Here is a 15046-nt window from a genome sequence, read left to right on the forward strand (position 1 = left end):
ATACATCTAACATCAAGATTCAGATTTTTTTACAATACAACTACTAATAAAAGACAACATTAATGTGTGTGTGTGTTGAATGGGGTTACCGAAGAGACTAAGAACTTATACATCATTCATAAAATAAATATACAACAAGGATTTATGCAATCATGCATGCCACAAGAAATGTTATACTAGGATCGCATATGAGATGAACATACCATACCAAATCAAGCATAATCATGTTAAAGAGCAAATAAACAACAATTAATCATGTCATGGAATTTAGTAATATCATATATGGGATAACATGCCACACCAAAATCAAACCCAATCATGTTAAAGAACAAATAAGCAACGCTTATTCATTTTATGGAATTTAGGGGGACCTATCATGTAGGGTCTTGGCTAGGTTCTCTCTAGATTACTCAAGCACATTATCCTAACACTCATAATCATTAAACTCATAATAATATTAGTGCAGGCTACCTAAAGATAATAGTCTGCACCTTGTGACGAACCGCTCGATCTACGACGCCCATAGAATTATCGTGTTAGGAAATTATTGTTGAAATGCCTAAATAAGCATACAAGCTTGTAAGAATTGGAAGGAATTTAACCCAAGACTTAAATCTACAACATAACTCCATACTTACCTTCAATCGTCGCCGAATCAACATCAATGAAGGATGATGTTACTATAGAGGAGATGAGAGGGTGAAGGTGCACAAACCCTCATGCTTCTAAGCTCTCCCTCTCTTTTTCTCCTCTTTTTCTCTTTCTCTCTTTCTCCCTTTCTTTCTTTTAGGGCAAATTCGTATGTAGAGAGGGGGTACCCAAATGAGGCCCTTTTATAATGCCGGATTTGGTGTAAATGGCCCCAATAGTTGGGTTTTTACTATACTAGCCCTATGAGAGGGTTTTTCTAGTCTTTAAGGCCCATTACTGGGTGTACATATTGATATACACCGTAGAATAGTTAGCCCTAATGATGATCTACGTATGGACATATTCGGCCCACCATTTGGATGTGCCGATCGACAGATATGATTAGAAATCTATTCAACGGTCATCGATGGTCGATCGGGGCCGCGGCTATACGGATATGAGCAAGGAAATATCTTTACTCTACGTGTAAAGTTTGGTCGTAAACCGATGGTCCGAAATCCTCAACATTGCATAAGAGTGGACGACTTAATTTACTTAAGTTTCAGCTTTTTTTCTTTAGGGTATTTGCACTTCTCATGCACTCGTCCTTTGGCTCAAGTTGAGCGGTTCTGGACAATACCTAAGTCCGACTCCTACGATGGACGTTAAGCCCAATAAGACGGACATTATTCTATAGTTTTGGAATTAGTGGCCCACCAACGAGCGGTCTAGAGCTTGTTCGGAAAATCAGGGCATTTCTAGAATGAATTAGGTATTGATAATTTTCATGGGCAATGATTAGGGTTTGGATTAACTATGTTCATAATGTGACCTATTTATAATTAGTGAAAGTAGAGATTTGGTCATGATTACTCTAAACCGTTGATTTTAAGCTAAAAGAGTAATAGGGTTGATTTGGTCTATTAGTCAAGATCCAGGCCTTATTTGGCTCGGCTTCGGTTAGATATTTAATTTAGTTATAATTGTCTTGATTAGTTAGCGATGAGTCGGTCAGATTTGGACCCTATGTGAGTAAATCATGGGGCTAAACTTAATATTCAAGTGATCGGTCGGATTCGTTGGCTTCCTACCGTTGATTAATCGGACTTGTGCGGTTCTTTATTGGTACCACCCGTGTATAAACTAACATTGAGTGCTAATGGTTAGTAAGTGATAATATAAGTTAATTACATTAAAAAAAATTTTAAAGGATTTTTGGAAATCCAAAACAGTGAAAATCCAGGACGTTACATCGGGTCGGATCAGGGCCAATCCGAACTTGACCCGAAAAGATTTTGGATTTGGATGAGGCTACTCGATCCGCACCAATCTAGACCGTCGGTTCGGTTCTGATCGGGTCGGATCCACTAGATCGGGTCTGTTTTGCCCAACTCTATACTCAGCAATCCGATTTTGGTTACAGGAATGCGCAACACCCAAGCTTCGTGGGCCTACCGTGGTCCGTGTGTGACATCCGCTCGGTTAACCAGTTGTGCAATTGATGTTGGGATCAAAGCTCAAAAACCAGACCGATCCAAAACTCAGTGGCCACATTAAATGGAAGAAGTGGGGATGGGAATGCCAACCATAGAACCTTTTTTGGGGCCTTCGTGGTGTTTATACGCAATCCAAACCGTTAATTAAGTGAGTCCCTTCACGATAAAGAGATATCCGAAAAATATGCCTGACCTAGAAACCATGTTGGCCAGGTTTTACATGGTCCCAGTGGTGTGGCCCATCTGAGTTTTGGATCCGGACGATTTTTATTACGAATGGTTAATATGAGGTATTGTGACTGATGGAGGGAGTGGCTGTGGCGTACGCATCACGGTGGCCCCCTTAAAGTTAGGGTCTTGCACGGAAGTGGATTGGCTGGTGTACCTCACACCAGCTATATAGTGCACCAGCTATATAGTGAGCAAGTTATGCGGGCCTGATCACGAGGTATGTCTTATATCCACACTGTCCATCCATTTGGCTAGCTCATCTTAAGGCTTTAGACGAAAAATAAGACAGGTCTAACTATCAAGTGGACCATAGTGAAAAAGGCAGTGGGAGATTGAACGTCTACCATTGAGAACCTTTTTGGGTCACAGAAGTTTTGAATAAATATGTAAAAAAAATTTCCTCTTCATTCATCTCTTTGTGACCTAATGAACAGATTGGATGGAAAATAAACATTATGGTGGGCCCTATGAAGTTTTTAACTGTGAAAATCATTATCTCCGCTTTTATTTGTGGTGTGGTCTATATAATTTTTGGATATAAATATTTTTTGAATAATGCTCTAAAATTATCTCTAAAAATAGATGAACGGTGTAGATATAATAAATACATCACTGTGGGGCCATGTAACTTTGATCTCCTTTGAACCGTTCGTACAACTCAGAGATGTGAGGTACACCATCCAATCCGCTTCCGTCTTGCACGCGCTTCCGACAACAAGTGCTGTCGATCAAGAGAATGACGCCCACGGTTAAAATTTTATAAGGGCCACAGAAGTTCTTAAATTTGTGTTTTCCCTTCTTTCATGTCTGCCTTAACTTATGAGCACGTTGGATCTTAGATAAACATCATAGTGGACCACAGGAAGGTTTCAACGGTAGGCGTCACTCTTCCCCTTGTTTTATGTGGTGGGGTCCACTCCAGATTTGGATTTAACTCATTCTTTGTCTCATGCCTTACAATGATCTCTCGGGATGGATGGATGGGGTGGATATGCATACATCATTGTGAGTCCCACATAACTTGTGACGTGTCTGGCTACTCAATCTTTCGGTATCTAATCCGCGTCGTGTCCATCAATTACCAGGTGGAGTAGCTTGAACCGTTGGAGCTGTACCAACGTCCCACGTGCTCATCAATCTGAACCGTCCATCCTGTGGGACACATCATGGGAGACACTCATCAATCTGAACCGTCCATCCTGTGGGACACATCATGGATTGCTTTTGTATCAAGACGTGGAATTATTGAACAGTGATATCGGTCTTTTTTTTTAAACTTTCCGCGGCTTAACCTGGACCATTAACCACGTGGCTTTTCTCCCGTTGTTTTCCTTTACATCCATCGGATGGATAGGATCATCCGATCCATTTTTATTTCAAAGAACTTTCCATCAAACGTGAAAGATCCTAAACGAACGGTCCCAAATGATAAATCAGTCGCCACGTGTACGGTGCGAAGATGACTCTACCATGTTCTGGTTACGTGGGCTCTCACGCCCCAACCCCTTCCAGGCTTTTATATACGAGCTCCCGATGCGAAGCCCGGGCAAAACGAAATATCTAGGGTTTGGAAACCATCTCCGAAGAATCTCATCCCCACCGACCTTCAAAAAAATCCCAACATCAGAGACTATCCGTCCGTCCATACATCTGTCGTCGTCACATCAAGATGATCTACGACGTCAATTCCCCGCTCTTCCGATCATTCCTCAGCCAGAAAGGCGGGGCTTCCTCTGACAAGAGGTATTGATTTCCCCCCTTCCCTTCTCATATATTCTCATCTCTTCCTCTCTCTTCCTAACCATTCCTGCCATTCACTTCTCTTGATTCCTCCGTTTTCTGTTATTAGTTATGTTGTAATTCTTTGATCTTTCTTGGGTTTTATTTAAACTGCGATCTTTGGGTGTAGATGCAATATTCATGAGTTATATGTAGTGTAGAAGCCATTTTCACAAAATATGGTAGTTTGTGTTCTTTGTGATGGAAACAATGTTTTAATAGCTTTGCTAAGCAAGTCAGCTAATGCCCACGCAGCTACACATGCCAGCATGGCAGAAATGTGAAATATCCTAGCCATCCATTGGGTGGACCGCACCATTTAGATATTACTGCTGAAAGATAAAGGCGGTCCATTTGTTAGGTGTGCCGTGATACTAGAAATAAGTTCATGGTTTATAAAACTTCGGCTGATTTTTTCACAAGTGTATGGTTGTTCAGTTAATTGTGGTCTGCCTGACTTGTCAACCTACATAGTGGCAGCCTTCTGATGGATGGCTTAGATATTGCAACTGTCCTCAATGCAGGCATATGTGGTGGTGTGTGCATTAGCTGACTTGAATATATGCCTATGGGGTTAGCAGAGCTCATGTTTTGAAACCCAGACCAAACTTTGACCCCTTTTTTCGTGGGCTGTTTGGTCCTACTACGGCTTGAACCAATCAGACCCATTTGCCTCATTTTGGCCTTGAATTCTGCTTCAATCAGAATAATTAAAAACAGAGAGTTAACAGCTGATTTGCTGTTAATTTAGAGGTTTGGGTGCTTTTGAAGCAGAAGTTGTGGGTTTGAGTTTTCACAGAAGCAGTTGCAGTTTTTTAATTTTTTTACAGAACGATTGTCCCCATAGCAGTTGTTTTCCAGGGTGTCCTGGACCATTTTGGTGATCGGTTCTGATCCAATTGGGTCTGACAGCCAAGGCTGGTCCTATGGGCCTGTTTGGTAGATGCCTGAAAATGAGCTAATCTCATTTTAGTTAATCGTAATTGTGTATTAGAGAATATGATCTCCTATGGATAATTATGATTAATCAAAATGATATGAACCCCTTTTAGATGTCTGCCAAACAGGTCCTAAAACATTTGCTTCCTGTTTAATATTTTCACGGAACACATGTATTTCATAGAAGTGACGTTGATAATCATCTCAGGATTAGATCATGTGTGCATGCCCATTTCAATGTAAAACTCTTCCAAGATTACATGCATGAATATTTCTATAGGAGGAGCCATTGGACACAACTTGATGTGATTGAGCTCCATGTGCCAGTGTGTTGTGGTAGGACATCTAAATTGTGTATGAGTTGGCCTCACCTGCACGCGAGAATTGGGTTCGAGGTCTTGTGGCAGATATCTCCTCTCATATCACCTGTCTCCTACTTTGCATCTCCATGTGGATCTTCAAATGATCTTAGATCTTCGATGTAATTCATTTCAGAGACAGAAATTTCTTCTCTTTAATATCTATATGAGGATTGATTTGATCCAACTTCACACGCAACTTAGCTCCATTCTGCTGGCTTTATCTGGATAGGGCATCTAGAATGTGCATAAGGTGGGCCCTGCTTACCAGCTTAAAAACCATGTCCATATCCCATTGTTCTTCTGGGTAGATCTCATTTTGTATTGCCATCTTTCTCTTTACATCTCCATATGCCATCTTACAAAATCTCCATTCTTTGATATCATGCCTTTGAGATGCAAAACCACATCTTCCCTCTAATTTTGTAAGCCCTACTAAGAAAGTCCTAACTAAATTAGGAAGTACCAAAACGTAAATTCATGAAACTTATACAAGATCAACATGACATAAGCAAAAGCTACACGAGTATCTCATTCTTATTTCTTTGGCTCCATCAACCTCGCGCAACTATGAAGAGAGGCTCAATCATGCTGAGTCCATTTTCCATCTTGTTCTCTCCAGGTTATGTGCATGCATTATCTGCATGTGGAATTATTAGATAATTAGATACAACTTCACATGCGACTGAGCTTCATGTGCCAGCATCGCATTCTGGTATGCCTAAACCATGCTAAGTTAGGCCCACCACTGGCTCAAAAATTGGGTCCCTCATCTTGTTTTTCTTTAAGGCGGACATCTTCTCTTGCATCCCCATCTCCCACTCTGCATCTTCACATGCAATCTTTGAATGATCTTGCTTCTTTGGCTTTTGTCATCATGTGTTCAAGGCACACAACTGTCTTCCCTTAAATGTCTAAATACAGCTTCACTTGTGATTTAGCTTTACTTGTCACAACATGGGTATGACATTCGAAACATTCACAAGTTGGGCCTCACTTCCCGACATAAAAAAGTGTCAAATGTCATGTTCTTATTTAGCTAGGCTCCTTCTCTTGCATTGTCATTTCCCACTTCGCGTCAGCACATGTATCCCACCTTCTAACTTAGAAAACCATGTCCCATGTCATGTTCTTATTCAGGTAGGCTGCCTCTTATTTAGGTTATAGAGAAAGAGAGTTTCTTTAATGTTTTTATTTATATGGTCATGTAAACACCCAAAAATCTATGGAAACGTTTGTGAAGAAACGTGAACTAGTGAAGCCCTACCTAGTCCACCACTCTTTGACATTGAATATATAGCAAAAAAATGGCGCAAGTGAGAAACAAGTGTTTTTAGATTAATTTGCAAACACTATGAAATATACAGCATGCTCAAATCTCTCAATTTGTTTTTGGGAGCGCTCCTAACTTCAAACGAAGATCAAGGTATTTTAAGGGCAATATCCTTTCTCACGTGAAATGAGGTGACCTGACCATTTGAGTTGTATCCTCCTTTGCCTTGATGCCACAAAGGAAAGCCTTTTCATGTTATTAATCGGTTGGGGGCCTCAATTACAAAGAATGTGAACGATGGTTCGCTTGCTCCCACCTGATCTCGGTGAGGATTGTTGTATCATCCATATATCGTAGCTGGGAGGAACTTATCGCTGTTGCCAACCAGAATCCTGCCTCAAGATGTCATAATTCAATGTCGCGATCTTTGTAGTGTTGCTAATATCTTTGGTTCCATGGTTAATGAAAAGAAGTCCCTTGCTCGGACCCTCAAGGGGTGTTAAAGAGTCTGCCTTGGCTGCCATTGATCATGGTCAAGACACAAAATCCAAAGATGTACTTGAGAATTCTCTTTGGAGGACCCATCAAAGTTGGTTTTGTCAAAGTTAAAGTTGGAGATTTCACTTGCATTTGCTTTATAAGCTAAGTTTTTCATATAAGGGTTGTTCCGATAGTTCAAGTTGATGGGTTTGAATGAAATATTTAGTTATTTACAAATTGCCTGTATTTTATATGTAGATGCTTGTGTTTTCTTTGATGAGGATCATGTCCACTGTGTCACTCGCATTCATAGGTAGTTAAATGACTTGGAATCATGTTATGCCTAAATGGTTAAGCAATGACCATTATGTAACGGTAATGGTGGTAAACAATATGCGTTATTGGGTTGAAACGGCCGTAATGGCTGTTACAGAAAAAAAAAGGCCCTATAATGGTTGTAACGGGGCCAAAACAAATTTTTTCAAAAAATAAAAATGAAATAATAGTAAAATAAGTGCTGTAATGGACGTTATAGCCTGTGTCATAATGTTAACGGTGGTGGTTGTTATGGCCACCATTATCATTATGGAATACCTTGCTTATAATGTAAATCTCATGGGGTTTGTCTTCCGAAGCTAGCTTGAGCGGAATGACGTTTGGCAATCTTAGCGTACTTTTGGTATATTTGGGGAGGGTGGAATGGGAGATGCTTCAATGATTTTGAAAATGATGTTGATTTTGTCATCCATAAGGTGAAATCTCTAGTGGCCAAGTGGGCTTCTGCTATTAAAAGATAGTTCTCTGCTTTTTGCTAGATAGGGTTGTAAGCTTTTGGGTGCCATCTCTATCTTTGTGCCTTTGTAATAAATTCCCCTTTGTCTTTCAAGAAAATAAAAATAAAAGTAAATTCTCATTCAAAAAAGAGGTGGGGACACCCTGTGTCTTCAGAAAAAAAAAGGAAGTAAATTCTCAATTCTCATTCCATTGTATGGTAATGTTACATTATCCTAAATTTTTATTAGCCTTTGTTTGCTTGTTGTTTGGCCATGGGTTAATACAGTTAGATGGCCGGATTACAATTTTGAGGATCGTGCAATGGAAACTACACTACAAACTTAATTGGAGATCCAAAACACGGAATTCTTGCGATCCGCTAGAATCAACCCTAACCTTTTCACTCTATTGATTTGATGGCAAATATGGTTCACCGACGTGTATGGTCTCGAGCAACCAATGACAATGGCTTCCCACTTCCTCTCCTTCCCTACTTTTGTCACTTCTCATCTTTATTTTTCTATTGCTTTGTGTTCATGTTGTGTAAGAGTGATAAAGAGAGAGAGGTGGAGAGGGAATGGGTCGGGCTAAGCGGGCCTGTGTAGAGATGAGTGAGCACGGGGTTAGTGGGGGTAGGTGTGGATCCATGTGATCACCCACATCCCCATGGGCACTATTAAGGGGTAGTCGGTGTGCAACAACTTTTTGTTGCAATATCTCCAACTCGATCTTTTAAGGTTGGGAGGAAAAAAAATCCAATTTAATTGATTAGGGCCATGCTGAAAATGAGCAGAGGATTGAGGGAGTGAAACTAGCCATCCTTAGCATGTAATTCTGAAGCATGTTCAGGATGAGGTTTGCACACGCAAGTTCCAACAGACTGCTGTAGTTTTACAAAGCTTAGCTCGGGTTGATTGGGGATGAACTCCAGGAGTTTGTGTTACATTCATAGTGGTAGTGAGGTGAGGAGCTGTTAGGATGAATCAGTACTTGATGTGTTATATACAAGACTTGTCTCTTAATGAAATCACAGTCCTAGTGGATCTAGGTTAGGAGTTACTGAACTAAGTGCTTGACATTTTGGACAAGATCTATGTACTATAGACCCAATGTGTGCTTGGTATTGTCTACCTTGAGGCGTGGACGAGAGCAACCACGTGCAAAGCATTGAGTTAATCCTCTCTTGGACCCCTTTACTAATGGATGGTTGATTCGATCTAGTCTGTGCAACTGAATGGTCTTGTAGGTTACTCTCATGCCATTACATACCCACCTTTGTGTATAGGAGGATGAGGTTGGGTGTCGCTACTTTGGTACATCAAACAAATATCATGTTTTGATTCAACCATGTATTTGTAACTGGGAAATATCATAGTCAATTCCAAATCGCGTAGATATCCATGGGGAAGACCCCTTGGTAGTGACAATAGGCTTTTAAAATCAAGGTTACCCACTTTGAGGGTGGGTTTCTAGAGTTAAGATACCCACCTTTCCAAGAGAAAGTTGTACAAAGAAGGATTTGAACTTGAGAAGTGGACAAGCGCCTATGTTAGGGTCTAGAAACTCAAGATCAGGGGTTTTATCCTCCTGGTGTGGTTATGTGGGTCTAGGGCAAGCCTTAGGGAGCTCGGGAGGTGGTCATTTGGTGTACAATCGAGTATATATAGAGACACTGTAATCTCTCTTGTTATCTCCTTGATAAATTTCAGTATGATCAATTAATTTGGAAAATTGCCCGTACAGACTTAAATTGGATTTTCCCTCTCCACTGTACAGTGTGTGTGTGTGTGTGTGTGTTGGATAGATTGACTTCTTTGAATCATAATGGTCTTTTGTCTTTGATGCATTCCAGCACATCCTCTTTTGGTTCTGCTTTACATCTAGATTATCTTCCTCATTTCATGTGAATGTTGCCCAAATTGGTTACACTTGCAACATTTGAGCCCTTTTTATCTTCCAGATCAATTACCACAATTTCTTCCTTGGCGAGGGTTTGTTAGATTAATTGGAAGTTTTTCTTGACCACTCAATGCTCCTTTGGATCTCGACAATCTGCTCTTGATCTTCTCATCCACCATTTCTGTGTAATGGTGGGCCTTGTCTAAATTACTGGGTCGCATGCAAGAGACTTGACCAAGAATCTTCATTTGAACCCTGGATGTGCATCTCACCATTGTACTTCCCAGACTCTGTTTCATAAGCCTTGTAGAATTCTATCGTGTAGTTCTGCATGCTTTGATTACTTTGGGCTAAGGCTTGAAATATGAAGAGTGGATCTTTTATTCCAACAATTGTCGATCTTCCTCTTCCTTTATTTTCTCTAAATCGCTGAAGTCATGCCCTCATTGTGAACACCCCCCCTGTCACTGTAGACAAGCTTTACTTTCTTACGACCAGGTACACTTGAAAAACTGATCCACATTTGCCATCCAACCTAGGAACTGCTCTGAGTGAGTTGAGCCATTGAATTTGAGTAAGATTGACCTTCACACCTTGATAATCATGATTGTCAAATTGATGCCTTTCTGATGTATTTTATGTTTGGTCCATCATATGTAGCCTTTTGTCAATCCCAATTTGCATTGATCCACGCTGGTCAGGATTTCTTGAGTTTGGATTTCCATACATGTCCGTCGCCATAGATGCCTTTGTATCGGTTAACGTCATCTTCGTTGGAGGCTGATGAAGCCTCATCTGTCAGATTGGCTCGAAATTATTCCCAAAGCGGGACCCATCAGGTGGCCCAAAAATTCTAGCAAAAGGGTTCCGAAGGGTTATATTAAGAATTCAAGTTTTGAAGCAACCGAAGACTGATAGTAGTCAAGGGTTCAAGGAGTAGGTGCCATCATCATTTAAAAAATAAAAACCTAAGACTGATAGTACATTGAATATGCAACAGGTTTGGAAGATGACATAATGCTTTATCATCCCCTTGCTTAAAGATTAACAACTCCAATTGTGAACTTTAGAAGGCTTTCGACTTTCCATTGATTCATACATGGACCCATGCGTTTTAGGTAGAGTTTATTAGTTTATATATATATATATATATATATATATATATATATATATATATATATATTTCAGTAGGAGTTTTAGTGGAGTTTAATAGTCGAGATTACATCTTTTAACCCAACCCAAGGGTCACACTCTGGGCAGTTATAATGGTTGAGATTAAATGTCACCATAGACTGAGATTATGTTTGGATTTAGGGTTTACTAGAGATGTACAAGTTCTGCATAGCAGGCCATAGAGAGACGGCTTTTGGATACTAACTGCAATATTTTCTTTTTTTTTTTTTTAAAAAAAAAAGAAACAAGAAAAGAAAAGAAAAAACCATTTCAGAACAAACAGTGTTGGACCTTTTTTGGGATTCTAGGGTAATGAAGCCACATTTTTAATATCTAGTCGGAAGATCTTTTTCTTCATCATCCAATGTGCATGAATCTGGTATTTTTTTTATTTGTATTCCAGTTGCTGGAAGTTTGTAAATTGCTGGATTTTGGGCTAGAAGTGTTGAAAATCACTTTAGCTGCTGGAGGAACAATTTCTTGTTGCTAGAAATTACTTTTCATCCACTGGAAAGTAAAGATGGTTGTTTTAAATAGTGTGTTTAATTGCTGGAAATTGTTTTTGAGACTAACTATCAATGAAATGATCAATATTTATAATGTTCTTGATGCATAGCAGTCACATGTAATTTGGGAAGCTAATGACGTTGGTTGACAGGGGGGTTTTACTGACAGTCTGTGTGTGAATTTGGCGCTCACTGCCCCTTTGATTAATTTTATTCTTTGAAGTTCCTATCCGTCATTGTGTTTGTATTTGTATTTAGTTTTACAAATAAAGTCATACTTTTCAATCCAAACCGAAAAAAAAAATAAAAATAAAATGAAATGCGTTGTATAGTTGTATTTGAGCATTGGATGTGTTTGTTGTCCGGTGCACCAGGAAATCGGAAGAGCAGAAGCCCAAGGAGCAGAGGCCGAAGGCCAGCGAGAACAAGCCCGTGATGACAGAATAAAAGATGGAAAAATATGGGTAGGTGATGGTGTTTTCAGCATATGATGAGCAGTGGGAGCTTGAGTGATATCGAACCTTGATGTAGTACTTGTTTTCAAGTGGAGGGTGTGCAGCCATCCCAGTCTTGAATTTCAGCAACATAAACAGGATTTTTAGTTTTTAATCAGCTTTGCTGCTTTCGATCTGCTAATGTGATCTGTCATGATTATGGTGTTACAATTATGCTTTTCATAGTTGCATGAAATGATGCAGTGGGATATGCTACAGGAGATCCATTGGCGGGCCCTACCATGCAATGCCAATCGGCATTAGCTTGTGCTTTTTTATTTTTTATTTTTATTTTTTTCTTTATGCCAATCAGCATTAGCTTTTTTTTTTTCTCTCTTGGTGCTGATCTATGGCCATGCGCATGGTTGGGACTTGGGAGAGGTTCATGGCTAACTACTACATGATGTGAGGGATACATGTCATGATCATCTAAGGCTTATCCCAATCAACTGGTGTTGGCTACACCAATCTCGTTCCGCCATTTTTACTCTATCAAGGGCTATAAATTCAAGTATTTTCTTACCAACTCCACCATCCCTTTGGGCCTTACCCTTCTCTTTTTAGAGCCTTCAACTTGCTCCAACATTCTATTCTATAAACATGTTGTTCCTCCAACAGAGACATCCATTTGGACGTTGATTATTTGCGAGAGCCTTTTGTAGGAACTTCCTGCGATGGGATATGGGCTCAAAAATGAGACAGATCCAAAACTTAAGTTGGCCGCATGATTGGAAACTGCACTGCGTTCCACCGTGATCCACTGATGGTTGATGTTTATATGCCATCCAAACTGTTCAAAAGGTCATTCCTGATGGTATGAAAATGAAAATACAAAAGGCCCACGAATGTTTCAACAAGCATGATGGTGGGCCCCATCTAGCTTCCCGTCGCCAGATGTTCCTGCCAAAGCCTTTTGGCTGGGAATCCGCCTCGCTGTGTGTAATGTTTGGTTATGTCAAAGACCTGTGTAGTCTGGCATACAAATTGAATAGTTTGATTTGGGTTGGATGTGTATGCTACCGAGTATGGATCATCAAACTGCCATACTTCAATGTTGGTTTCCTTTCACCCCTGTAACTGGAGGAGGGAACTGATGCCTTGCATAGAGCAGGTTGGATCCATCACATCACCTTGGAATACCCATAGTGTGGTCCATTAGTTCATTGGTTCGGGTCCCATACATCTGTACCAGATGTAGAGTCACATTCACTTGTCTCATATATCAAAATACGAGATTGCTATATAACTAATTTAGATATTCCCATTCAGCAGCTCGCTCATCTTTTCTATGTAATTGCAAATCTTTTTATTGAAAGAATATATATGGTCTTGTACAGTATCTATGGTTTGGAAAAATTAGTAATTTATATAAATGATAATTTCTATCGTCTATGCAAAAAATGGATTCCATTTTCAAGGTTTACATTCGTTTGGCAAGTGGCAATTTTAATCCTGATGAGGATTGTAATCTTGCCTTCTCAACTCTTATGGTTTTCGTTGACATCCAAACATGTCACATCTTGAATCAAGTGAAAACATTTTCTTCTTCTTGTATTGGATCCATGAGTATCTCTGTCCCACATGGCAGCCACGTATTACTAACACTAGCCATCTTTAAGTGCCCGGTATATATAGCCGTCCATCTCGTTTGCTAATGTCCCACACATGTCCCACATCTTTTTTAAATAAAGGCCATCTCAAAGCATGTACATGTGCCGATATGCCATGTGCTACAATCTTAGGGGGCGTTTGGATCAACCACCCATCTTGTAAGCCCCCACCTTTGATGTGGACCATCCATCATGTAGGCCCCACCTTTGATGTGGACTGTCCATGCAGGGGCCACCTTGGATATGAACCACTCATCATTAGGGCTGACCTATGATGTGGACCTTCCATCATATGTTCCTCAACTTGATGTGGATCATCCATCATGTGGGGCCCACCATTATTAATTGCCCATCATGTAAAGCCCACCTTTGATTTGGATTATGCATCATGTGGACCCAACCTTCAATGTGAGTTGCCTATCATGCCGGGCTCGCCTTGGATGTGAGTCATTCATCATTAGGGGCCAACTTTTCATGTCTATCATGTGGGACCACCTCAATATGAAGCATCCATCATATGGGGAACAACTTCAACATCCATTGCCATCATGTGGAGCCCACCTTTGATTTGGACCATCCATCGTATAGGCCCCACTTTTGAAGTGGGTTGTCCATCATACCATCTCGCTTTGAATGTGGGCTATTTATCATTATGGGCCAACTTTTGATTCAGACCATCCATTATATGAGCTCACATTAATAGAGGGTCATCCATCATGTGTGACCCACCTTTGATGTGGACCATCCATCATGTGAGCCCCCCTTCAATGTGGACAATCTATCATGTGGGCCTCCGTTAACATGGACCATGAGAGAGAGCCTCATTTTAAGAGAAAGAAGTAGAAATGTAGTAAATTGAAAAGCTAAAAAAAAAGTTAATGAGTAATTTTAATACAAAAGTTACTTTTAGAATGATACTTACCAAACTAACTTAAATAAAAAAAAACTTAATTACTTAATACAAATTAAAAAATAACTTATTTGGTGGTATCTAAACAGCCCTTAAAGACCCGTACATGTGCCACCACGCCCACCACCCATCTTTGAGTGGCCAACGTGTAAAAGTGCCAATGTTTGTCCACCATCTTCAAGTACCCATGTCCAAGATGTGCTATTCAGGCCCACCACTCATCTTTGAAGGCCTCATATGTCAATGTGCCACCTGTCCCAATGTTTGACCATCATCTTCATGTCCTCCCATGTCCGACATGTACCACCACCCTTCTTTACATACCCCACGTGTCCAACATGCACTACTTTTCATCTTCGAGTGCTCCATGTATGCCATATCCATATGCAGGGATTGTCATCCATCAAAGCATCCCATATAATTCACCATTCATCTTTGAGTAGCTCACTTGTGCTAATGTGCTCCATCTCTTACCATCCATTTTCAAGCATCT

The 15046-nt window shown here is 40.2% G+C and overlaps 1 protein-coding gene across 1 annotated transcript; it reads left to right on the forward strand.

Annotated features, from left to right (window-relative positions):
• The first annotated feature begins 3882 nt into the window (after positions 1-3882).
• On the forward strand, positions 3883-12204 carry LOC131239598 (wound-induced basic protein). Its single transcript, XM_058237373.1, has 2 exons — positions 3883-4100; positions 11914-12204. Exons 1-2 carry the CDS (start codon positions 4027-4029, stop codon positions 11984-11986), a joined length of 147 nt encoding a protein of 48 aa, XP_058093356.1. The 5' UTR covers positions 3883-4026; the 3' UTR covers positions 11987-12204.
• Positions 12205-15046: the final 2842 nt, after the last annotated feature.

Source organism: Magnolia sinica, chromosome 3 (genome assembly GCF_029962835.1).
Source record: "Magnolia sinica isolate HGM2019 chromosome 3, MsV1, whole genome shotgun sequence".
NCBI lineage: Eukaryota > Viridiplantae > Streptophyta > Magnoliopsida > Magnoliales > Magnoliaceae > Magnolia > Magnolia sinica.

Excerpts from the sequence above, each read along its gene's own strand:
- LOC131239598 (XM_058237373.1), top strand. The coding sequence starts at position 4,027 with ATGATCTACGACGTCAATTCCCCGCTCTTCCGATCATTCCTCAGCCAG. Across the intron at positions 4,101-11,913 it reads GGGGCTTCCTCTGACAAGAG|GAAATCGGAAGAGCAGAAGC; the intron begins GTATTGATTTCC and ends CCGGTGCACCAG.